This window comes from Cyprinodon tularosa, unplaced genomic scaffold, assembly GCF_016077235.1.
Source record: "Cyprinodon tularosa strain WSP-4 unplaced genomic scaffold, ASM1607723v1 ctg12, whole genome shotgun sequence".
Taxonomy (NCBI): domain Eukaryota; kingdom Metazoa; phylum Chordata; class Actinopteri; order Cyprinodontiformes; family Cyprinodontidae; genus Cyprinodon; species Cyprinodon tularosa.
The window spans coordinates 972,709-999,119 of NW_024038003.1; the positions used below are offsets into that span (position 1 = coordinate 972,709).

Below are 26,411 nucleotides of genomic sequence, written 5' to 3' on the forward strand. Positions count from 1 at the left end.
AAAAAGTGAGAATTCTTAGATTAAAGTCAGAATCAAGACTTTTCCCAATATTAAACTGAAATAATATTTAAAAATCAGTAAACTTTTTTAAAAAAATTCAGTGGCCCTAATCCTCTTCCGTAAAAAACAAGGGGTTTCACATGTAAGCCTTGGAGGCCAGCCGATCACTGTTAGTGAAAGCCAGTAGATAACATAAATCATCCTCAAAATCAATAGAAACCTCTAAAGATTTTATATTACGCTGGCAAGAATTCCCAGAAGGCTATGCGAAACATGCGCGCCTCCTGGTAAATGTAGTCTAATAACAGGGTCGCTTCCGCCCTGCGATAGGTGAAGGAATTCTCTCAGCAAAGACAAATCACATGTGAAATTATTGATCAGGTAGGGCTAACACCTTCATCTGACCAATTTTAAACGTTTTACTCCGTAGACCTAGTAAAAGCTGTCATCTCCTTCATTTTGTCTGTTTCTCTCCCTCCTTTGTTGTAGTCGCTGTCGCAGTGGTGCAAAATTAGCGCGTACATGGCGATGCATTTCCTTTTGTTCGGCTAGCTTGTGTACAGAATTGCAGAAAACAAGTTTCTACAAATATTTCTAACACATAGTATACCGTGACTAAACGGCTTTGAAATCCAGTTATTTAGCTTGTTAACGGTTATGCGCGCCATGGCTTTATAATATAGGTGACCGTGGGGTGTTTATTTAGCAGCACTGAGCTATGATTTGTATTAGCCATATTGTTAGCAGCATAAATATGTAACCTGTAGATAGCTTCAATCAAGGTAGTTAGCTCTGTGGCTTTAGTCCGCAGGCTTGTTTACATCCGGTTTTGTTTGTTTCTTTACAATCCTGCTTGTCTATGGATGATTCAGCTTGGAGCTGCGGACTTAAACTTGTTTCACTTTGATTACTTTAACAAGATTTTTGTCTTTGAGGATTACTTTTTTGACTTTGGACTAACGGACACGTTTTGTGTTTTACAGAATTGTTTGGATTTATGGAAACATGTCAAAGAAACGGGGCAGGTAAGTTAAACAGACACATGCATAGTATCATTAAAATAAAATATACATTTAAATGTTTATATTTGACACTGTTATTAGGGTGTTAGCCCAAAGACATCCCCAAAAGTGATTTCCCCTCAAAACAAAACAAAACAAAACAAAAAACAGTTGCAATCTGTAAGGGTACAAGATCTTATGTGTAGGTTAAAAATTAAAACAGCTCTAGACTTTTTAAAGGTTCATATTGGAGCAAAGCAACAAACTATTATAATTACAAATATTTACTATATATTAAGTATTATTATGTTAAAAAAAAAACAGAAAATGTTAGAACTGTAAATTTACAGTCATATGTTTATATTTCTATTTTTATATATTTTTTACTGTTTTTCAAGGCTGCAACGAAATTTGTTTTTGTTTTACACTTGTGTAAACAAAATTCCAAATCTGTCGAAGTCTAATGCTTTTTAGGCCTTTTATTCATCTGGACCTTTATGCTGGTTTAAGTAGATTGGACTCAATTATCAAATCAGTTGATTCTTAACAAATTTTAATTTATGCAAATAAGTAAATAAAATAGTGAAAATCCTGTCAATGAGTAGAAAAAGAATTCATAAAGGGAAAAAAGGACTTTTTGTCTTCTTTCTAACCCTTTGCATATGGTGCTAGATTTGCACAATATATGGCAAATTTATTATTATTGTAATATTATTGTATGTGTTGCAGTATGACCATTGATTTTACTGTATTTAATGTCAACTTATTAAGCAGCATTTAAGGTCTCTGTTCCTGCAATATGCTTTGCAAAACTTGTTTAGTGGAGTATGATGGTTTCACAAAGCAAAGGGATGTTAAATGGTTTATAGTCATTAAGAAACTACAGTGGTAAATGTTTTAAATAAGACACTTTTCACTTATTTAATGTGAGTTATCTGCAACATTCATTGGTATTATTGGATGTTTTCCTAAAATAATGCATCCCTATGCTGTGAATAAATCTGACAATGGATAAATCTAGCAGCACTGTCCTTGCTTACATCTCATTACTGTGTGAGGGAGAGATAGACCCGCTCGATATTAATTTCAACTAAATGAGTAGCCTTATTGTCTTCTTTAGTGTGCTGTCTCTGGATATTATCATGCCTCCTGCATGACGTAGGCTTGTTTAAACCTGGTAGTATAACCCCAGCTGTGTTCTATGAAAGTTCATTGTACACATCTGTGAAACTGTTGTCTTGTCTTTGTGCTTGCATGCTGATTTGTCTCTTAAATTTAGATTTCCATTTCATGAAATTTTAAACACTTTGATGAATAAAAAAAAGACCAAATTGATGTCTGACTTTTATGGGAAAAGACAAAAATTAACCTAAGAAAAACTTTTAATAAGCATAATTTGATTTTTTTACTAATTAAAATGACATGTTTTGAGACCTTATTACTGGTTCGATTGTTGTTAAATCTAATTTTAAGGGATTTTATTTCAATTCATTTTGAATTACTGTTTTTTTTTTACCCCATAAACCTCAGTTATAGGATCCCCTTTTCTTGTATCAACTTCTTAAAATGCAAGGCAAGTTTATTTATAAACCACAACTCGGTACTAAGACAATTAAAAATTTCTGTACATGAATTAAACAGTAAAGTAGAATGAAAATAAAAGCAAGTAAAGATAAAAAATATGATAAAGTTACATAGTAAAAACAAATAAAACAGTTTGACCACAACCTTAACGTAACGATCCTTCAGTTAACAGTTAAAGACTGACTTGAATGTTATGGCTTTATTCTTTTGTTATCAAAGGAAGCGTAGCAGTGGAGAGCTGAGTGAAAGCTCGGCGTCAACCCTGAGCCCGGACCCGGATAACCTCCTGGGCCGCAGGATTCAGCACACTTGGAGGGAGAAGGGTAGTGTGACTAAATGGAAAGGCACCGTCCTGGAGCGCCTTAGTGTCAACAGCTCCCTCTACATGGTGAAATATGACGGCTTCGATTGCGTTTATGGCATTGAGCTCTTCAAAGACAGCCGAGTGTCCAACCTGCAGGTTTTGGCAGAAAAAGTTGGTAAGCATGTTGTGGTTTATAACTGTTTCTGAACTAGTTTAGATTAAACATATCTAGTTTATGCTACTTGTAAATGTAAAAATCCCTTTATTGTCAAACCGATGGGGAAATGCACTCTTTGTATTTGACCCTTCCCCTCGGGGAGCAGTGGGCTGCCATTGTGTGGCGCCCGGGGAGCAGTTAGGGCTTAAGGGTTTTGCTCAGGAACCCAGAGTGAAGGCTGTGGGGATCAAACCGGGTACTTGCAACCTTCTCGGAGCACAACAAACTGCTCTAACCCACTAGGCCAATAGTCCCCACAAAGGACCTTTAGATTGCTTCTGCGTATAAAAAGGATAACGATTGATGCTGATGCTTCAAAAACATACTTTGTTATTTGTCAAAAAGTGAAACAACATAAAGGATGTTTATAGTTTCCCAAATTTTCTAAAAAGAAGAATTCAATCTATATTTTAATGGTTAAAAAAATATTTTAAAATCTGATATAAGGCTGAAATCGGGTAACATATATCAATTGTCTGTTTATTTGTCAGATGTTTAGATATTGGTGCACCATATATCTATTTTGGATCCATAAAGCTTTCAGGCTTTCTGAAGGGACTCCTCTCTCCTTACAGTAAACAATAAGATCAAGGTGCCTCCTGGGGCCGAGGAGCTTGTGGGTCGAGCCGTGGAGCATCTGTTTGAGAAGGAGGATGGGGAGAAAAACGAGTGGCGAGGCATGGTGCTGTCCAGAGCCCCCGTCATGACCCACTGGTATTACATCACCTACGAGAAGGACCCGGTGTTATACATGTACCAGCTGTGGGACGACTACAAGGACGGAGACCTCCGTGTCCTGCCTGAGTCAGGTACAGTAATGAGAGCTTTAGTGTCACATTTTATTCAACAGCTCTTTGTAGTTTAGATTTTTTTTAGAGAAGTGTTATGAGAAAAAGATGATAAACACAGAAACAAAAAAAAAATTCTAAAAAAATGTATGCAAATTATTTCTTGGCTCATTGTAAATAAACCCTTGGAAAAGGTTATTTTACCTTCCTTTTTGTTTTTTTAGTTTTAGAGCCAAAAACCACAAAGAAATCTGTTAAGGTTTTTTATATATTTTTTATGAAGATACTTTTTATGGAAAATCTCTCTTTTTGTTGCTATTATTATTATTATTATTATTTTTTAACACTAATCCACTCCTTGGGCTTCCATCACTCAGAGGGACATCAGTTCAACACTTTTTGTTCTCAGATGTTACAAACTATACTTTCTGTGTGATATCACTAGTTGCAAACATCTGGTTAGTTGTATTTGTAATTTATTTTAAGACATTATTATTTACAAATATATTTCCCAGCTGAAATTCTGTTCCTCAAATTAAGGTCACCCCCCAGAGGGGATGATTGAAATTAAAGCTAGTTTTTGAAGGTAATACTTGTCATGTTATTATGAAACTTAAGAGACAGAACAAGATGGATTCATCAAATTTGAGAGGACAGAAAATGTATTAGACTTTTAAGCCGTATCACCCAGCCTCGGTTATGAGTAACTATGATATGGATGGAAAATCAAGGAGAGTAATAATGAACAGAGAAACAACCAAGGGGTCTATAATCTCTGGATGAGCTGCTCCACAGCTCAGGTGGGAGAACATGACTACTACTAATCTTCCACTTAACTAATCTAGCTTTTAAAAAGGGAATTACAATAGAACCATCAAGTCTAATGCAACATTTTTATATTCTTGTTGTACATTTCTCTTACCTCTTCTACTGTGGGTTATTACGAACACGCATCCAAACATTCTTAACTTCAGTAAATGATCCTCGTAAATGTGAAGCAATTTTGCTGAACTTTCATTATATTTTCTGTTCCAGATGTTATTTCCATAGTAGCTTAAACTTTGACTGTTCTTTCTTTTGACAAAAAAAAAACAACAACAAATTAAACCAGTGTTCCTTGGATACCAAAATGCCAGCTGCAGGTGTAGTAACTGATAGTTTTGTCATCTGCAAATAAAAATTTAATTTTTATTTGCTGAGTTGCATATTACCATACATAATAGCCCCATTTAAACTACCTTTTTGAAACCATGCGGAGATCGGTCCAAACATAGTAACCGAGTTAACTGTTGAGTGTAAATGGCACGCAACACTGAACCGTACCGTGTCAGACACAACCAAACCACGCTAAACTGGTACTAGTTCATCAGTAGGGCTCAGCGCGGTTCAGTTCTGACTCAGTTCTCAGATAACAAAGAGTGCATGAGCAGACCGCGTCATCTCCTTACAGTCTGCTTCCGTAATCATGAACATACATTCATAAAAATACTAACTTCCCTACCGTTCCACACGATTTCCAGTGATGATTCTGCTTAGCAGTATTTACTATTGTTTGGCCTATCCAATTCCCAAAAGCTGACTCTGTCTACTACTTTGCTAGCCTGACGTAGTCCGACTCAATTCTAGTCAGAATATGAGTATGATACTGCTCCATAGAGCTGGTTCGAACGAACCAGGAAAAAAAATGCCTCTGCACTCAATTGGATAGACCTACAACCAATAAGAGCAACGGAGTGCGTGACGTATGTTAAGCGAGGCATAGTTGTTGTCCACAAAAATCAAAGCGTGCAGTTTCACGCCTAGAATAAGAATATGAGACTTGATCGCGTTTCTCTGTTCCTCTTTTAAAATTAATTTGCTGTCGATATCTTCTAGAACAGACCTAATAGCAGAATCTACTCACCCAAACTCTCCAGCGGCAGCCATTATTGTTATCACCCAAGCGCGCTTTGGTCACGTGGTTGATTACGTTACTCTTGCTCATCTGTCCATCATGGTATAAAGCCCGCCCTGACAATTTGATTGGATCGCCTGACAGTGGGCGATAATACTCGCACTATTATGGAGCAGAGCCAGACCGAACTTCCCCGAACTCAAACCTTGTGGGCGGGACTAAGTTCGGACTGGCACCCAGGCTACTACTTTGCTACTCTGTCAAGTAAATTCACCAAAGGCTGCCTTCTTCACCTGAATCTCTGCAACAACAAAAAAATATATCACAATTATAACCAAACTTCCCTAATGTTATGGGCGCCGCCTTGTTAATTTGCTTGTTCACCTCTAAAGAGCAATAGTACCATAGATCATCACTAGGAGGAGAGGAACCGTGCTAGTGTGGTTAGGGTTAGTGTACAACCCTAGTTTGTGTACAAACTAGAGATGTCCCAATCCAGGTTTTTGCACTTCCGATCCGATACCGATATTGTTTTTGGACTTCCGATCCGATACCGATACTGGCCGATACCAGCCTATCCGAGCATGTATTTAAGTTTAAGTTAAAGTATTTAGCCTTAGTTGTAAGACTCATGTTGAAAAGGGTTTTAGTACTCTTGATAACATCTAGCCAGCTGAATTAGGTGAGATTGAATAAAACACAATGATTGGTAACAACAAACTTACCTGTTTATTAAGAGATAAACACAAACTGGACAAAATTACGAATAGCAATCTGAAATTGCACAGTGAACAGTAAAACCGTAAACAGTTAAAGGTGCAAGTATTACTGTAAGTTTGAATAAAAATGCAAAACAGGGAAACACTGGCGCAAAATAGTGGAATGGATCGTTTCAATCGGCGAAACTGGAAAATACGGACCGGATTTTTTTTTTAAAACTGGATCGGCAGTCTGGATCGGCATTTTACATGCTTTGCCGATATGCATTTTTTTGCCAATATCGGCGTCCCGATCCGATACGTGGATCGGGACAAGCCTAGTACAAACGGTCATAAGGAACCGAGCTTGGCGCGGGTAACTGATCCAAGCTTGTTGCAAACTCGTCACAGATCGGTTTCAGAAGGGTGGTGTAACTGGGGCTTTTGATGCAGCCTAATAAAATGGACAATTGCTTCCAAGTAAAACAAATGTAGTCATTTTGTGAAAATCTTTTTCAGATTTGTTCATATCTGAGAGATTAGAAATAGAGGAAAAATTATGAATACGACATTTTATCATAAATAACTCAAACGGACAATAAAAAAAAGTGTTCGTATGAACGGTTCTTGCATGAGGCCTGATAATGTTTAAGGAAAACATTGATTGAAAAATATAAGAACTTCAGTTTACTCAGTCATCTAGAGGTTTAGTAAAATGTTTAAAGAAGGCAGGTGTAACCAAATTTGAACTTGCGTCCAAATGCAAGATGTTATGAATAGCCTGAGGCCGAGTTCACACAAAGATGAACATGCTATATTTATAGAAACGGCTTAGGAAAAAGTTGGGTGTAAACAGCGCTGATAAAGATGCTGTAGTACATACAAAGCTTGATTGTCTCAATAACTTTGTGCTTGCACCTCATTTTGTCTTGATGTGGAAAGGGCCGACACATGACTCTGAACACTGCATCCTCACATGGTGGCAGCATCATGCTGAGCTTTTCTTTAGGAGGGATATAAGCTGCTGAGAGCTGATGAACAAAGCTAAAAGATGAAAAATGAGCCTAAGCACACAACCAAACAAGGAAATGGTTTAGATATAAACATATTGTCAGAATATTCCAGTAAAAGACCAAAATAGGAATAAAGACTCTGTTATTTTACTGCTCTTCATTCAATTTGATTAGGCTGGTATGCAAAGGTAGAGCAGAATTAAAGACTTGTAGTTATATTTGTAGCAAATGGTGATTTTCCATATGGGTTAAAGGGGCAGAATACAAATTAATGGAAGACCTGTCAGGGTTTTTCTACTTTTGTAAGATAACTTTAAAACCATCTATCTTTTACCATCTATTTTATAATTAAGTGCTATTTTTGTTGTCAAGTAACATACAATCCAGATAAAGTTTTTAACACAAATACACTTAGTAACCTAACTTCTGTAATGTGATACGCATCGCTTCATCAACACGCTGTTCAAAGTCTGAATCAAACACATGCATCCATGTAGGTAGTTTAATTCCATGTTAAGACTACAAATGTTGTTTTAACAAGCTGCTATAAACTGTGTTTGAGTTGTATCGATCTTATTTTACCCACTGCTTATGTTTGGTCTTCCAGAGAACAAACACCTGCTGCCGGCAGACAGGAAGCCAGGCGAGGAGCCAGAGAACCTTGTGGGTAAACAGGTGGAGTACGTCACCGATAACGGCCTGAAGAGGACAGGCCTGGTCATCTACCAGGTCCCGGCAAAGCCCACCGTTTATTACATCAAATATGACGACGACGTCCACATTCACGTCTACGACCTGGTGAAGACCACCTAGGAACTGACTGTCCCTGTTTCAGCATTTCACTTTAAGTTGGCTCTGGCCTGTCGTTACCTGGTCAAGTGTTAAAGATGGAAGTTTTTCCGAAGCAGGAAGAGAATATCAAACATCAAGACCCAAGATTTTTTTTTCTTATTCCCCTACCGACTTGCTTTACTCTCATATTACAACACTTTTCACCTATTTTTTTAATTATTTTTATTAATCTTCAAGTTAAACTTGATTTATAACAATTATATTTTTTTCACTGTAAATAAATCATGTCTTAAGACCAACAAGTGAAGTGGAGCTAAACATGTGCTTTAGTTTAATCCCATTTTTTTATTTCACTCATAAACTCCACTTTGACTCCTATAATAAACAAATCAAAGGAAGAGACGGTAATTTTCCTGCTTATCCATCTTTGTTTTACTCTGATTTCATTTCACATATTTATTTTCTTGTGGTGCATCTTGCCGTGTTTCTGGTACCAAAACAGGAACTCGGCTGTGCTTTATGTCACTGAGTCAGCCTCAGTATGTTCAATATTGAAGTAAAACTCGTTAATTATTGTGATCATTTTCTCCATCCCAGTGAACTCCACTTTGAGTTGAAGTGTGACTGCATTCATGAGACCGTGTCTCAAGTTGTGAATAGAAAACAGAGTGATCTTAAAAAAAAAAAGAAGCAATGTATCATATCTCTGTTTAGTTTCATCATGTAAACTGTATGTTTTCTACACTATGATCTTGTATCAGAAATACTGGTGTTCATGTGGGGCTGTTTCAAACTGTTTGTGCTGCACACTATCTAGTTGGATTTGGCTACTTACATTGCTCAGTATTTTTTAACTTGCATCTTTAGTATTTGCCAAAAAAAAAAAGAAATACTACTCAATGTGACCCTGACCATGTTTTTGTCCATGTAAATATAATAAAACATTTTTATGAAAATAACTGTTTGGTTGAAAATCTGTTCTCGTTAAATCTGTTCTTGTTGCATCTTTTCCATGTGCATGGTTCACTTTAGCAATCCACAGTCTAAAAACATGACAGGTTAATTGAGGTATCTAGATTGAGCTAAGATGTGTGCAATTATTTGTTGATGAGTGGCTTTTCAGTCCAGGCTTTATTTCCCTTTGGAGGCTGTAAATATACTTGCATATAATTGTTTGAGTAGATCATTTTCTAAAAAGATATCAGGAAGAGATTTGTAGAAATCCACAATTCTGATCCGTGGGTTAAATATCCAGACGTCTAAACCTGTAAGGTTCATATGATGCTATAAAAAGAGGCAGTGTATTTTAGCCTCAGTTAGCTTAATTGTTTCTGAATCTGGAACTATGACAAATGTAAGTTAGGCTTAAAAAAAGCTTAAAGGCTTAGTGTAATTCATAAGATATGCTAATCCTTATTATTCTGGCAAATGGTTTATGAGAGAAGAAGTTCTGCTTGATTTAGGTTAGAGAAAACTGATCCAGGTCTCAGACATCCTCAGGTCATCCACCTGTAGTAGAAATTGTTTCCATTTGAATGGAGTGACTGCAACATGTACAGTAGTGAAATATTTACGGGTTTCACTGCTACAGGCAGAAAAACTTCCACTGTAACCCTGGGTTTACCAAGTCTATGGCTTAGGTCATTAGGGAGGATGATGTAAAGCAGGCATGTCAGGAGTTGGTCCTCAAAGCTGCTGAAGTGTAGGAACATTGGAAACCTGCTCCAATTGCCTCAGGTTTGAAGAAGGCATTTTTCCAGAAGGCATGTTTCAGCTCCAATGATGCTCAATAGGATTTATCGAAGGCCATGTCAGGAAAGTCCTATGTTCTCCTGTTGGCTGTTTTTAGCTGTGAGTTTTAGGCCATTATCCTGTTGCAGACCCATGACCTAAGACTGAGAACAAGCTTTCCGATACTGGGCAGCAGATTTGTCTTTAGAACCCCTTGATAGTCTTAGGATTTCATGGGACCCTGCAGAGGATGAAGACACCCAGTGTCGATGAAGCAAAGCATGCTACAGAGCATAACATAGCCTCCTCCATGTTTCATACTAGGGACAGTGTTATTTTCTTGATATGCATAGTTTTTCCTTTTGTGCAAAAAGTTAAGTTTTTGTCTTCTCTGCCCATAGGACATTATCCCAGAAACTTTGTGGCTTATCAACATGTAGTTTTGCAAATTCCAGTCTGTTTTTTTTAACATACGTTTTCAACAATATGGTGTACTATGTGGTTGTTTTCCAAAGCTTGACATCACTCTGACTTAAAAAAAAAAAAGCAACAGATAAAACAAACTTTTAAAATATCTGTACAAAAACAGATGAACCTTTTGAACAGCTTGATATAATGAGATGCACCAACATTAGTTTTGTGTCATTGGAATTACTAGTGTGAATTTATCATTTTCTTTAATGGGAGGGTATGTAAACTTTTGAGAACAACTGTACTTTGCATTTTAAGAAGCTTTGTTATGTTTAGGGGGACATGCTTACTTCCACACACATGATAAATGAGCTTAGCCTTAGACACATCATATTCAGCAAAGAATTCTGCCCCATTTTTATTGTTCAAAAGTGTTTTACCCTCTACTGTGTGTGAAATATTCATTTTTGAAAACATGTATTTCAGGAATTTATTAGATATAGTCTAAAGCGTCCTGAAAAACATTTTTTTTTTCCTGTCACGAAGAGCACAGTTTCAATCAGAGCTTCAACCTTACTGCAGCTTGCTCCATTAGAGTGAGAGAACGGTGAAGGACAGATTCATCGGGGTGACTGAGTTTGGAAATGCGTTAATGATTTCTGAGGTGCAGCTTAGCTTGAGCATTCATACAAGTTAGCTGGTGTTTAAAAAAACAGAGAGGTGTTAAGTAAATTGAGAAACTTATCATTTCATTTTTTTTTCATTTCAGGAATTATTTGATTTCTCCTGTCCAGCTAATTGATTGCATAATTAGTTTAACAGCTGGCCTCTTTCTTTATACATATTCTATAAACATTGAAGCAAAAAAGATAGAGTCAAACTTCTATTTTTATTCTGTTCTTATTTTTGCATTTTGTGTATTATGTGTATGTGTAAATCAGAAGCTACATGATGATGTATGAAACTATCCAGAAGTGCTAGGGAGGGTTGATGATGATAAACATGTGCAAGGCTACACTAAAATAAAGCCTCCTTTTATTGTTATAGTCTGATAAAGGAAGGATTTTATCCAAAAAACAAATGACAATAGAGAACTTTAAAGTTTTACTGCATTTTTAAAGCTGTATACTTCTCTTTGTTTTAAAATATATAATTTTCCTCCCCTGCACCGAGGGCTCTGTTATTAATTAGGAAGGTATTTCTCCTAAATCACAGTGCATGAATAAGTGACATTTAATCATGGCACTTAGTGACAAATTACCGGTCATTTTGATATCTTGGGGTAATATTCTAGATTACAACCAACTCTGAAACAACAGTTTCAGGTTATGGCCCACAAAATATGATCTTTATAGAATCCATTGCTGATTAAAGTACAGTAAACCAGATTCACTTTCAAGCCAATGTAAAAGGGTCTTTAGTAAGATTAAACTTTGTACATGTACGCCACTCTTATCTACTCATGATTTTATTATCAACACGTACAAAAGGTGTTAAAATAGGGGGTAATTATCACATAATTAATAATTATTATAACATAATTATATATCAATATTTTTTATGTGGATAATCTTAAGACCCACAACCTTTTCATTTTATGGTCCCAGTTTTGGGAACCCCTTTCCTAGAGGAAACAAAAAGCTTTAGTGGAAGGATAAGATGAAATCAAATCCAGCGTCTTTTAGACAAGAGAGAAAACAAATTCTGGGTGCAATTAAAGTTCGAAATTAATCTTAAAAGGCTTTTTGTTTTCATGAGATTGTGTGTAGAGCTAATGAACAGCTTAACCACAGAGCAAAAACAATAAATGAAAAACAACTCAAAAGGAAAGCAAATTCGGCCTCTGCTGCTTTTAAAAGTCAAGTATGTACCAGTCAGAGCTATCTTGATGTCTGCTACAAAACATTTTTTAAGCTCTTTATAATCAAATTCCTGATTAGCTTTGGCTTTTAAAGGCCAATGAAATTAACAGAGAGAAACGACCCTAAATCACACACCCCCAACACTAAACCAGCTCTCTCAGCAGGGCTTAATTAGCTGGTATATGGATTCTATGGAGCATTTGGTCCTGGGGATAATTATAGCCTGGCTTACAACTGGTAAACCAGGTTTCTGGTTGTTTGTAGCTAAAAATATCTGGTTGTAGTGGATGACGAAGTACTCGAAAATAGTACTTGAGTGAAAGTATTAATACTCATTGTCAAATCTTACTCAACTGCAAGTATAAGTTACTTGATCAATAATTTACTCAACATATTGAAGTACCTATTTTTGAAAATACTTAAGTATTCAAAAGTACATGCACTTTAAAGTACTAACGTATTTAGAAATACAAATTACATTTTTTATAGAACCTAGAACATTTTTTTTAGAACCTTGTGACTTTATTATCACTGTTTATTGATTATTATTTTTTTTTTTTAAACAACAAAAAGAAAAAAAACAGTGTCTTGATTCTCCTCAAACTTTCACCAGAGAATAAAGGTTTACGGTAAAATCTATTACCACAAAGAAACAACTCTGCTTTAAGAACTCATCCTCCTGAACAACCCTAGCCACATTGCCAAGTTGTTCAGGAGCCGACAAACACCTTTATAAAATTGATGAACTACAAATAAAGTCTGCCCTGGGTTTTGTACATTTATGAAACATAATTAAATCTCTAAAACAGCAGTGCCCAAAGTCAAGGCTGCTGTCTTACATGTCGAAATTTCATTTTAAGAAAGAAAGAGGTTACAAAACTAAGCTGATCCAAAAGGAACAAGTAACTAACAGCTTCCTAGAAATGGAGAGGAGTAGAAAGTACAATATTAGACTTGGAAATGTACTGAGGTGAAAGTTATAAGTACCCCCTGAAAATGACTCAAGTAAAGTAAAAATACTAACAAAACAAATGGTGGTACAATACTATAAAAAACTACTTATGTACAGTTATCATGTAAATGTACTTTGTTACTTTCCTCCACTGCTGGTTAATGACTAATCTCTGGTTCACCACAGATGGGAGTTTCTCTGTTACCTTTAGAGACAGTTTATATTTTGTTCAGGGTTCCTCTATTCTGATCTAGAAGGTCAGGTGTCCTGCACTTTGCTATCTGTCGCTACTTCAACACAACACAGTCAAATAATTAGGTTATTAGCAGGATTCTGGAAAACTGGACTGCATGTTGAGAAGATAATTTATCCATTTGATTCAGGTGTGGAAGCAGAGACATGGCTAAAAGGTGCTGGACCATAATTAAGGAAGCTTGCATAGCTCATCAGTTAAGCGGTCCATCAGGAATCCCTTTTTGGATCTTTTATGCTGTCCTTGCAATCTATTTTGACCATATTTTGTTAATTGTTTTGCTGATGCAGTAAAACACAGAGGCCACAGCAATATTTTCTGAGCTCTTATGAACAAGAGAGTCATTTGATAATTTAAGTATTTAATGTATATATATATTTTTTTTAGTTGTGAAGAATCTTTTTTTTGTGATAACTGGCTGCTTTTTTATTTGGATTAAGAGATGGTAAATGTTGTCAAATGGAGGTTTTCATTGGCTTCATAAAACTTAAAAAATATTTGGCTCTGTTTTCTTACCTTGGGTCCTAAACCTATTGTGCTTTATATGTCAGTGTAGTTTAATTCCCCTGCTTTATTTAGCTTATTTAGATTAAAGCAGGCCGTGTGAATCTCCGGTTTCGCAATATTTATACTATTTACTTTTTCCTCCATTTCCACATTGATTTTAAACATGTATCAAATTTTATGAATTTACATGATTTTTGGTGTGAACCTCTTAGCATTAAAACACATATTCTGTTTCTCTTTTTGCAAAATCCAGATTAAGATACAGGGCTGATTGAGCTTTTTTAGTAGCTGCATAGTTTAGTTGAGCATAGAAACATTTAAGAGGCTCTGAAAAAGACTGAAAAGGACTCTTTGTCCTTCAACTTGAATGCAATGTTAGACCTTGAATAAATATTATGCTCGTTCTTGGGCTAAAGTGTCTGCATTGTCAATTCACTCCAGCAATTTATGTTTTATACATTTCTATAGTGTTTGAATGTCTTGTTTGGGCAAATTCTGAATCATTATCTTTCAACTGTTGTTTTAAATAATATTCTAACTAGCAATATTAAGGTATTTTAAATCATGTTGCTGAAAGTAAACTCAGTATCTCTTCGAATCTCTTCGAAATCAGCGTGAAAAAAATTATTATGATAATTTGCTATATGGAAGTTCGATGTTTTTATGTAATCTATGGTTACAAAAAGATCACTCTACTTTTAGTAAAACTGAAAAGATTGATAGAAGCTGATCGATAAATTCATAGTTTTCTCATGAGGCCTAATTAGAGACAATAATTTGAACCTAGTTCTTCACAGTTTTTGAAATGTTAGAATAAGCAAAGTGTTAAATAATTAAACAAATGAATCATAAACTTAACAAATCTAAAATGACTCACAAAGATGAACAACTAGTTATTCTACAAACTACCTGTTAAGAAAATGTTCTTTTATCAGGGAGAAAGAACTCGGACTATGACAACTAAAACTAATAGTGAAAATATTTTTAAAAGTTTGATAGATGATAGAATTTTATGAATTTCTACAGCAATAGCTCACCCTAGTTGCACATTAAGGCTTTTTGATTTAATTATGACGCCTGCTTGCCTATTATTCTTTGATTCTTTGATTTACCCTTTTTTGTGTTTGTTAGTAAATAAATTCCTTATGTATTTACCTGTAGAAAACTACTTGACTGGAGGTAGATTATTATGCAGGTGCGCTATGAGAAAACAAGGAGGTAATGGAGCCAAACAGGTCGGTCATTCTCCAGCAGGTGGTTTAAATTAAAAAGGGAAAACTCCCTTTGTGATGCTCAGCACATGTCCAAATTGGGAAAAGGAAAATGAAAATCTTTTAAAATTATTTTGTAGAAAGAGAGAAATGTGGTTCCACATATTAGGAAAAACTTCCATTGCAGCTAAAACTTGTGGCTATGTAGCGTAATTTACTCTGATACATTTTTAATTCCTGTATTTCTCTTTTTACCTCAGTCAAGGAGGTTCTGTTGTTTAGAAAATCTGTCTGTCTGTCTGTCTGTCTGTCTGTCTGTCTGTCTGTCTGTCTGTCTGTCTGTGTAGAGGATAACTCAAAAATGTATTGATGGAATTAACTAAATCTTTACCAGAAGTGTCCCTCGTGCCAAGGAACAATCCATTTAAGTTTGGTGATGATCCAGATCCTGTATCAATCTGGATACAGGATTAAAAAAAAACAAAAAAAACATTGTGAGATAAGAATATTTAGCTGAAGAAGCAGATCCCCCCTAAACCAAAGGGTGGCAGCAGTGACTATTGACAGCCTCAGCATTAGACTCAAAAAGGTATTTTACTGAAGTCAAAAATCTAAGAAAAGGAAACATTGTTAGTTTGTTAGCAGGATCAATTGAAAACTTGGGATTTTATAGAAATTGTTAAAATTTGGTAATGATTAAGATCATGCGCAAGTTTTAGCTTTAGGCGTAAGTCACAATAAGGAGCAAAATTATCTGCTTGGCGGAGGTCTTGGCTTTCCAATTGCTCTATTTTTATTTCTAAAATAGATGTCAAAGGGGGTTCTTTCACCTTGCACTTGACTGCATACTTTTAATAACAATCAGATCAAGTTAAAAGGTATCTAAAGGTCAGTCCTTTGAAAACTGATCTAATTATTGATGTCATGATGGCATTGGTAAATATTGAGATGTTTTTCAGAAATACCAAATTATTATATTATATTATATTATATTATATTATATTATATTATATTATATTATATTATATTATATTATATTATATTATATTATATTATATTATATTATATTATATTATATTATATTATATTATATTATATTATATTATATTATATTATATTATATTATATTATGAATAGTTTATCTCCATGCTTTGCTATTTTATGGCACTTACCTGTAGAGCTAAGAAAAGCTATCTGCAGTCACCAGCTTAGCAATTTAGCACTCCTTATTGGTGATCTTAGTAGAACTACAGTAGATCTTACTGTAGACACAAGTTACTTCATTGACCATTTTTTTACTACAGCTAAAAGTCCAATGAAGGAATTCAAAGCGATGTTTTGACACATTTAAGTAATCCAGGTAAAGAAATTAAGAAAATTTGTGTAAGTTTTCTGGACAGGTTCTTTTTTGTCAATAAAGAAGAAACTAAAGGGAGCTCTTCCTATTGAAATTCTGTATGGGTTTATGGTCTTGGAGCGAGGCTTTGCTCGTCACACATCTTGTTTTGGTCTACAGCCAGTGCTTGAAAGTATTGTGCAGGATTTTCGCGATTTTTAAAAAAAAGACTTGCCCTCTCCACTTAAAAAAAAAAAAAATGCACATGCACACCCCTGTAGTCACTCGAGAGAGTTAACGCCTATTGAATGCATGACAGAGCATGCACGTTGCTGTTCTATTACTTCATACAAGCTTACTGTGTCTAAACGTCTACCCTAAACCCTAAATACCTCAATCACTATATAGAGTGGGGACTATAGTGAACTCAGTTAACTTACTGTTCTGACAAATGATCACTGCTTTTAGCTCTCTGTTGGCACGCAACTCCTCCTTCAGTGCGCGGTGACTGTGTCATCTTTGTTATTAGTCACCGCAGTTGGGTAGTGACAGCCTATGGGGACAGTGGGCCGCTTTGACAGCAAATCCCATAATGCTTTGTGAGGAGAGCTCTCCACTATATCTGCCTCTTCTGAGGCCTTTCTTTTCTTCTCATAAACTTCGTACACACTTTTTCCCTGGCCCTCCACCATTTTCAAAGAACTGTGGTAAGAGAGGTGAGCTTCAATGACCGACTGAAACCGTAACACGACAGACATATATAGATGTATACGCCTGAAAGGGAGCATATGGAGAAAAAGATTTCTAATGGGGTGAGCACCTAGGAAGGCCTTACTTAAACATATCACCATAATGATCGCCCTTTAAATGCTGCAGCCTACATGACTTTTGATGAAGATGCCTATGTGTTTATGATCAAACTGGACCTATCTTGTGATGTTATGTTATTATAATGAGCAGAGCCATAAAGCTCAGTAGGAGAATTAGAAAATGAAGGTACAGCAAGTCAAAATCTTGAAATGTTTCCCAATTTATTTCACCAAAAATATTAAGGAATTTTTGGTGAAAAAAGGGACCCAACATGGTACAGTAACAGCTATTTAAAAGTTCCCCTTCAGGCCAAAAGCCATGTCCTCTAGTTTTCAGCCAAGTTCAGCCAATCATAAATGCCAGCCAGTCAAGGACCCATCATGGAAACAGGGGAACTTTTAAACCACTACTACTGTATAAGCAAGATGTACACAGCAGAATTTGATCCAGTGATCAGAACCAGTTATGCATCTGATTCAAAGCTATAGACATCATACAAGTTTTAGCCTTTAGTCATTTTTTGTCCAACACAATGCAGACAGCCTATGGGCATTAGTTCATGATGTTATTAGTTTCTAGAAATCCAGTAAACAGAACCAGTATTCCCACTGCCTGCTTCGTCATGCCAGCTTAACAGTTATTACTAGAAGTCATGTAACTAATAGAATATTATAAGAAATGACCTAGCTCCAATATTTGCTGTTACTTAGCACCACACTCAATCTGTCATTTCAGTGGAGCCTCCTGTATGATAATAGTGTTGTTCTTATCAAATGTCAGCCCTGCTTTAATGTCGACATGTTCTCGCCTGATTCCTGATCTCCCTGATCACACATGTAGCCACATGCTGACTCCCTCTTCCCTCCCCCGGAGTCTCTCCAAGGTGCCAGGGGCTGTGACAACGGGTGCTAGTGCAGACATCAGGGAACAGTTGGCATACCATCACACCAGGCTGCATGCCCAGATAGTAATACTGACAAGCCAGGAGCGCACCCATTGCCTAAGGTCTGAACTCTCCAGAATGCATATGATGTAATTTTGTCACCTGTTGTGCACTTCCCTTTACACATCTATCAGTAGTTACTACTATTCTCAGCTCTTAGCAATTGCTTTTGTTGTTAAGACATAATTACACACATATCTTTAACTGTGGCTCTGTCTTTTGTCTCTGAGTCTGGCTGTATTTGAGACAAAACAAAGAAAAGGATCTATACGCTTAAAGCCATGAAAAGGTCTAACAGACTTATTTTCTTTTCACTCACCAATAAACTGTGTAAATACATACTACAGCCTCCAAATTGTTTCACTAATTACTAGAGAAAAGGTTAACTGCCCCTACCCCCCACCCCTTTTCCCGCCTCCTTGTTAAATACTGAATTAAATGTGATAAGCCACATTTAGCCAGGTTCAGTTTCACTAACCACAATAAGCTCCACATTTTTTTATTCAGGAAATCAATTAAAAAGGACCAGTATGACAACATGAAGTAGGCACAACTTTCCAAAGGGGTTGCAGAGGAACTTTCAGAATTGGGGAACCAGTGAACCATGAGGGCTCATTTTAACAGCAAAAGAGAGAACTTAGAGTATTGTACTGGCCACTACAAATTAGTGCTGTAAGAGAAAAGTAATGATTAATCTAAGAGGTAAGAAAAGAACGCTGAACATCATCTAAAGGACCAAAGGGCACACTAGTGAAGGGACAAAAACTGCATTTTCCAAACAGCTCAAAACTCCAATGGTTTCAATGTGGAAACAATTGCTGATCAGAGAAAATACTTTTGGAAAGATGTTCTGTGGACTGAGACAAAATTTGAAGTTTTTAGATGGTTAGCAGAGATGGAAATTATGAGTGGCAAAAGGTATTCATCCATTTAAAGTAAGAGTTTTTCAAATAGCAGATTTTGTCAATTGTTAGAGACCTTAGAGCTAAAGTTTTTCATTTATACCAACCTCAGAAAATACATGTTGATGCAGTTTTGCTACTTGCTACTACATACCTATTCCTACAATGAAAAGGCTATTTTTATGAAAGGGCACAGAGTGATAATGCATTATTCATAGAAACATATATATATATACAGTATATATATATATATATATATATATATATATATATATATATATATATATATATATATATATATATATATATATATATATATATATATATATATATATATATATATATATATATATATAAACATATTCAAAAACCAAGTATGAAAACTCTCTTTGAAACAGTCTTCCTCCTCTTTTTGATGTTATTATTACAGGACCTTCCTGAGAAAAACCTTGAAACTTTGTCTGTATTCCTATTGGCTAATAAACAAATGCACTTGACTCTTTTGTGTTGCTAAGCAACGGAAGCCAGTCCCTGTTTTTTTATATATGAAAAACCAGGATGCTGCCAATCTGGAGACTTGCGGGGTGCAGTGTGCAGGAGAAGCTGCTGTGATGCATTTCTAATTCCATCCTTGCAAGCTTTTATTGGTATAAAGAGCTGAAGACACTGGCAGGGGTCAGCCTCATAGAGGGACTGCTTTAAGCCACCAGTGTCATTGGAGATTAAGACCTTTTATTGTTTATATGTTACCTCTGTTTGACTCCTGATAGCTTTTGAATTCAATAAAGCTACACCATTTATTTGTGATTTATTAGGTTCTAATAGAAGTACATGATGTCTGGTCGGTAAAAGCAGGATTGGGACCATGTTCATTAAGAATAACAAAGACTGGGATACTGTCAGCTCAGTCATGCAGGTTTCCTGGTAACGAGCAAAGATAAGTATATGCAGTATGTTTTTTTTTTTTTTTGCTGGGTTTATCTTTTCAAATTAATCTGTATAGTCTCAAACCAAAGCTGATATAGGAATTATGATTTTGTCCATGTCTACTGTGCTTCTGTTGCCTTTTGATACTCAATAGCCTTTTGTTGGACTTACACATTATGTATTCTTGCAAAGCAGGAGGAGAAAACACCTTTTAACTCCACCAGGTGCCTAATGTAAACTATTTTTTCTCTTCATTAGGCAGATTTCTTTACATTGTGTAAGATTAAATAAGATTAGATGCTGATTCTGTTTATTTTGAGCAGGGAGCAGGACTAGTGTGCGCTGCATTATCCTGCTTAGTCTTCAGCAGGTATCTTGTGTTTGCTCAAGGCTGTTTACCAATATTTATATGAGCTTACCAGAGGTCTGCAAACTGAAGACTGACTTTGAGGACAAATAAAGGGTAGAAAACAAGGTGCAAGACTCATTATATATGTTTCATTGCTTTTTGCTGTCTCTCTGTATATATTAATGGTTAACTTATCATGTCCCTGAGTTTCTAACTTGCTCAATAATGTGCATTCACACATTCTGATCTGCTCTTGTGGTTAAACCTGAAATTTAGCTAAACGTTTATTTGATAATTTCCTACTTTGAAAAAGCGAAGGTAAGTTACCAAGGCTGATTTTTCCATTTACAATAAGCTATGCTATTTATATTTGATCTATAGTAATAATATAAGTGATGCATAAAGGCAACAAATGGCTATAGCTTAGGCTGCCATCAAATAACATGCCTGATTGCACTTTTAAAGTACCTTACACTCATGTCTCCTCTGATCATCCTGTCATGATGGTGTTTGTGCTGAAGAGAAAAACTTCTGGAACACATGTAAGATTTTTAAAGGTTTATTTTACTTTATAATGGAGTTAGAATATATGTTTATAGGCAGTTCGTGTTATGATATATCAGAAATAATTTCAGGAAAATCTGTTATAAAGGTATGCACTCTGGAAATGGGAGGAATACAATAGCACAAAGCTGCTTCCCTTCTTTTTTTTTCAAGGCACTTTATGACATAATTACAGTTTTTCCCTGAGCAGCTTTCACCACACGATTCAGTACCATGCCTAAATTATGCTTTTTGATTGCAATTTTGCCGGTAATTAACATTACTGAGCGCTGGTTCGCACAGAGACTGAATCAGAGCGTTTTAGGGGGATTTTAAAGGGCAGCAAGCTGGTGAACAAACTGGAAATCTTGTCATTAACGTCAGCACCATCTGTGCATGCAGGGGTGCAAAGGTGATGCATGCTGAAGGGCACTTGCTTGTGCTGAGAGGTAGACTGGGACTTGTTGTTCTTTGATGAGTGTCACAACAAAATCACTAGTCTTCCACTCAGCATCACCAATACTTCATCCCAGCTTCGACTGCATCCACAACGTTGTGCATCAGTCTGAAAGAAAAAAAAAGAAAATTGAAAACTTCAAACTGCTTTCTGATTGGGGTCCTGGTCCTTAATTTGTGCCATGGAGTGAAATTATGAATTAGAGGCATTTGCTGCACACAGCATGTGTCACTGTTCCTGCAGAGCATGAGCTCCCATCGTGTCAGGTTGTGAACTTTAGTCACCGATGGAAACGGTACATGCAATCCCCATCTCTGCTCTTTCCTCAACCTATTTCTCTCTGAAGCCTGTTGACATTCCATCCTTCCTTTGTTGTTTTAATGCCAACCTTTCAGCTCCTCTCAGAAGAGTGAGATAGGAGGGGTGCTGGGGTTGCGCAGAGGGGTAGGGGGACACAGAAAAAGAGAATGAGGATCACAGCACAGAAATCTTACACTGTGCACAACTAAAAGCTTACGGAGGGGGGTTTTGTGTGTTCCTCTGTCTAATAGGACACATTTGGAGTAAAAGAGAGAGAACAGACGTGGAGAATGTCCTGCATCCCCAGTATGTGTTTGAGCTGGTAGCTATGCAACAAGACTGGGAGCGAGTAGGAGTGGGGGGATGGGAAGATAGGGACCAGTTTAGTGAGAGGAAGGAAGTGAGGCAAGAGGGTAAAAGGGGAGGAGGGTCTTTGAGTGCAAACTAGGAAAAAAAAGGACAATTCGTACTAATAGGAAAACCTGTTACAGATAATCATTAACAAACTTAATTTTTTCAGTGTCGATTTAAAGTAAATTAGGCAACTTCCTCTAAAGAATAAAAAGACCTGCTCAAAAGCATCAATTCAAATGCTAAGTACAAAAATCAATGGATGTGGTGGTGTGATCAGCAATAAGCTTAAACATTGAGGGAAAAAAAGAAGCTGTTATTTCCCTCCGATCGGCAGGTTGGAGGGAGTGGAATGATTGGCCACAGACGTGGGAGCTGTCCAGTGTCTCGGTGCTGAATGACGCCCTACTATTCCTCCATCTCCTCCTCAGCTCTTCGCCTAGGCCCAGGAAGAAAAGAAAAAACATGCCACCTGTTGCTGCACCCAACTTTTCTCTCAGGAGGCTAAAAAAAAAAGCCAAAACACATCTGATATCTGGAATATAAAATCTGTCATCGTTACAAAGTGTATAAATGTTCGGTTTCGCCTTTTTTTCTGCTTTCTTTTCCTTTTCTTCTCGGTCTCAAATCACAGCTACACGTGACGACATGATAAACACTTATTTTTTTCCTTCAGGCGAGGCTAAAGGAAGAGGGGAAAGGCTGTCATTTTACATCCACGTTAGAACCTTTCAGCATTTTTCTTTTTTTCTTTTGATAAACAGATTTTATTTGCGTTTAATCGAAAATAAAAAAAATAAAAAAAGCTTGTCTTTAAAGCGCCAACATTCTGCAAAAGAAGCAAACCAGACTGTTTCTGTTTTATAAATCATAATACAGTGTATCAAATACTCACCGATTAATTATTCCGACGAACCTGAGCATCCGAGGCCTGTGCTGTTTTACTGTTTGCGTTTTTTCCCCCCAGCTTTTCTTTCTTACAGCCACAGTCTAAGCCCTCCCATCCGAGCTCCACGTAATGGTTATCGTGATGTTACTGGGTAAGCTGGAGGAAGATGGATCAGCCGTGTTTATATACGTCTGCTGCCCGGAGGAGACAAGGAGGAGGTGGGACGATGCGGAGTGACGACTGAGAGAGGAGACCAATTGACGTGACTTTTATTTATTTCTTTATTTTTATTTTTTTTAGACGACGTTAAGGGTGTGGCCCGAACCGGTAGCCAAATCACATTTTATGAAGGTTATATCTATGAATAAAACATATGTCAAATGAGGCAGGATTTCTATGGAGGATGTTGATATTGCCAATATACTGTTTCTATTTCAGGAGGTTATTTTTATTTTAATTTATTTTTTTTGTTCCTGTAGGTCTGAGTTAGTGTAATATCATTGCTATGATTTTAGCTGGTAATTGATTCTGGTGAAGAAATAATGAATAAATAATATAAAAATAACACAAAGGCAACAATGCCTGACTCTGAGTTCAGTTTAAGTCCAGCTGTTTTGGCCTCAAGGGTTTGTTGAAGAATCATAATGAACAAGACGCTTCATGAAGACAAAAAAACACAGCAGAGAAATAAGGCAAAAAGTTGTATTGATATTTTAAGGAGAGTTTGTTATGAAAGGTCATAAGGTTTGCTGCATCGTAATACAAATGGATAATTATGTAAAAACAACAATAACAACAAATCTACTTAAAGGCACAGGATGTTGAACCCAGGGAGAACCCTGGCATAGAATGGGCAGAGAATGTGTAGGCAAACAGGAGGATGTAGGAGAGAATAATGACATTCAATGAGGTTGCCTATATACTGAGGGAGGTGTAGAGATAAGTCAACCAAACTAAGAGATTTATCGATGCAGCTGAGCTGAGCTGAAACACAAAGAAACTATCAATAAAGGAGAACAGAGAGAAAAAGAAATGTTTCTAAAATGAACACAGAAATAAAAGAGCAAAACTTTAAGTATATAACAAAGAATTGATTAAATCATAAAAGACAAATCACCCAAACACCTTACGATTGTGACAATATCCCAAATGTTGAACATCTCAGAGTCCTAATCAACCAAGACAAGAGGACTATTAATCAGATAGAACAGAAGTTGTCATCTTTGGACCAGAATCTTTAAGAGAAATTGCTCCTTTAGAGCCGCAGAGATCCACAGTTCAAGGAGAGAAATCAGCTAACGGGACAAATACTGGTTTCATGCTCCTTCATCTGGCCTTTAAAGAATCTTAAAATATATGTAGCTGTTGAAAAAGAAAACCCATAAGATGAGCAATTTAAAGTTTGCGAAGGACACAGCAAGCATGACTGAGAAGAAACTAATGAGACTAGAGCTGAACCTTTGCACTGAGATTATAAATGCTTTGTGTTGAAGGAAAACTACCACTTTAGATAAAAATTAACAAACCAACTCCACGGTAAAATGCAGTGGTGACAGCTTAATGCTCGGAGCTTGATTTTCTTTAGTATAGAAAAGGAGAATGGTAAATAAATAGTGGTTAAAGCAGTGTGCTTGTGATCTGAGAAGGTTGCAAATACCAGTTTGATCCCCACAGCCTCCACTCTGGTTCCCTGAGCAAAACCCGTAACCTGATTGCTCTCCAAGCGCTAAACAGTGGGAGCCCACCGCTCCCCAAGGGGATGGGTTAAGATGCAGAAGTGAATTTCTCCATTGTGAGATCAAGGATGTTACATTTTAGTTAAATTTTATATTATTAAAAAAAGAGCTAATCATAGTCCAAATCTGGAAGAAAGCCTGTTTTTTTTGTTTACAAAGATGTGAGACTTATGAGTGTTTATCTTCCAGACAAATGGTAAGAAAAAACATACAGCCAAAGCTCCTACTGAATAAATCAATATTCCTATTGAAATAAAGTACTTTCATGAAACAAGTAGTCTAGTTAAGGTCCAGGCTCAAACGTAAGTCATTCAATATGTAAGAAACAGGTGAATACAAGGCAACTAGGTTATCATAATAAATACTTTTGGATGATCTTTCATACAAAGTCCCAATAACATACATATAAAATATTGGTTGTAAAATGTTAAAATTTGAAAAATGTAAATCAATATAAATATCTTTTTAGGGTACTGGGGCTACTTAAATGAAAATAAGGTCTGGGATAAAGTTTAAAGATAAAATGTGCAATCTGTTGAGGAGAACAGGGGACCTCTAAGTTAGTTTTGATTTACGACAAAGCAGATAAATGTGTTGCCCTTGGCTCAAACCACACAAAAACAGTCACTACACTGCACTTTTATAAAGCTAGTAAAAGATTATAAAACTGTAGTGAGACTTTTTTCATTGGAAATATGACAAAAATGTTGCTTGAAAGAATTTACAGAACTATTTATAATGGAGGAATTTAATTTGAAGCTGTGCATCCTCTTCTATTATGCCCTGACAGTCTACAGGTACTTCATAACATTAAATAAGCAATATATTTAAAGTGAACGTTTTTTACTTTTGAGAGAAAATTGAGTTCCAGGAGAGTAACTACATTAAAAGGATAGAGTTTTCATAAATAACCAAATGCATGATTTCTATTATGACTGCTCCTTACTCAGCCCAGCTGGAGCTAAAAAGGAAACTTAAAGAGATACAAAAAAAACAAAAACAAAAAAAAACTAAATACAAATTAAAAATTTCATGCTTTTTCTTTTTTAAATTCTGAATGTTATTTTTTAACCTGACTCCGCCAGATGGATTTGCTCCGCATATCCATCTGGAAACCTTCCGTTGAAGTAATTTTGGGAAGGGGCGAAAATACTGGTTAGCTGATTGGCCTATATTGGTGATAGACGAGCCAAATAAACCAATCAGATCAACGAAGCATATGACGTACTAACAGAGCGACGACGAAGAGGAGCCAATTGATAGATCAAACTCTTGTCGAGAGAAAAGCGAAAACATCTTTTCCTCTGAGAAAAGCCTCCAGAGCAGTGTTTACCTCTTCTTTCAGTGAAGAAATACTCTAATAAAACTTGCTCGATAGCCACTCTAACGCTAGTTTCATCGGCTGAAGCCGCCATGTTCTTTAGACTGAACTGTTGTGCTTCTCGTTGCGTCACACCTCAACCCGCCTCAAAGCCAACGCTGATTGGACATTCGTTTGGTGAACGGCTCCAAATTTTCTCTAACGGAGAGTCTCCAGACTGATCTGCGAGTGAAACCTTGAAAGCTTGCGAGATCAGTATGGTCTCACGAGGCTAGTTATTTTTATGAAATAGTAAAATATGTCTTACCTAAGCTTGTGTGAAAAAGCAG

The 26,411-nt window shown here is 36.3% G+C and overlaps 1 protein-coding gene across 1 annotated transcript; it reads left to right on the plus strand.

Moving 5' to 3' along the window:
- The first annotated feature begins 244 nt into the window (after nt 1–244).
- Nucleotides 245–9,247, plus strand: LOC119773304 (spindlin-Z-like). Its single transcript, XM_038270251.1, has 5 exons — nt 245–381; nt 984–1,025; nt 2,805–3,064; nt 3,682–3,915; nt 8,107–9,247. The coding sequence occupies exons 2-5, from the start codon at nt 1,006–1,008 to the stop codon at nt 8,310–8,312; spliced, it is 720 nt and encodes a 239-aa protein (XP_038126179.1). The 5' UTR covers nt 245–381; nt 984–1,005; the 3' UTR covers nt 8,313–9,247.
- The last annotated feature ends 17,164 nt before the right edge of the window (nt 9,248–26,411 follow it).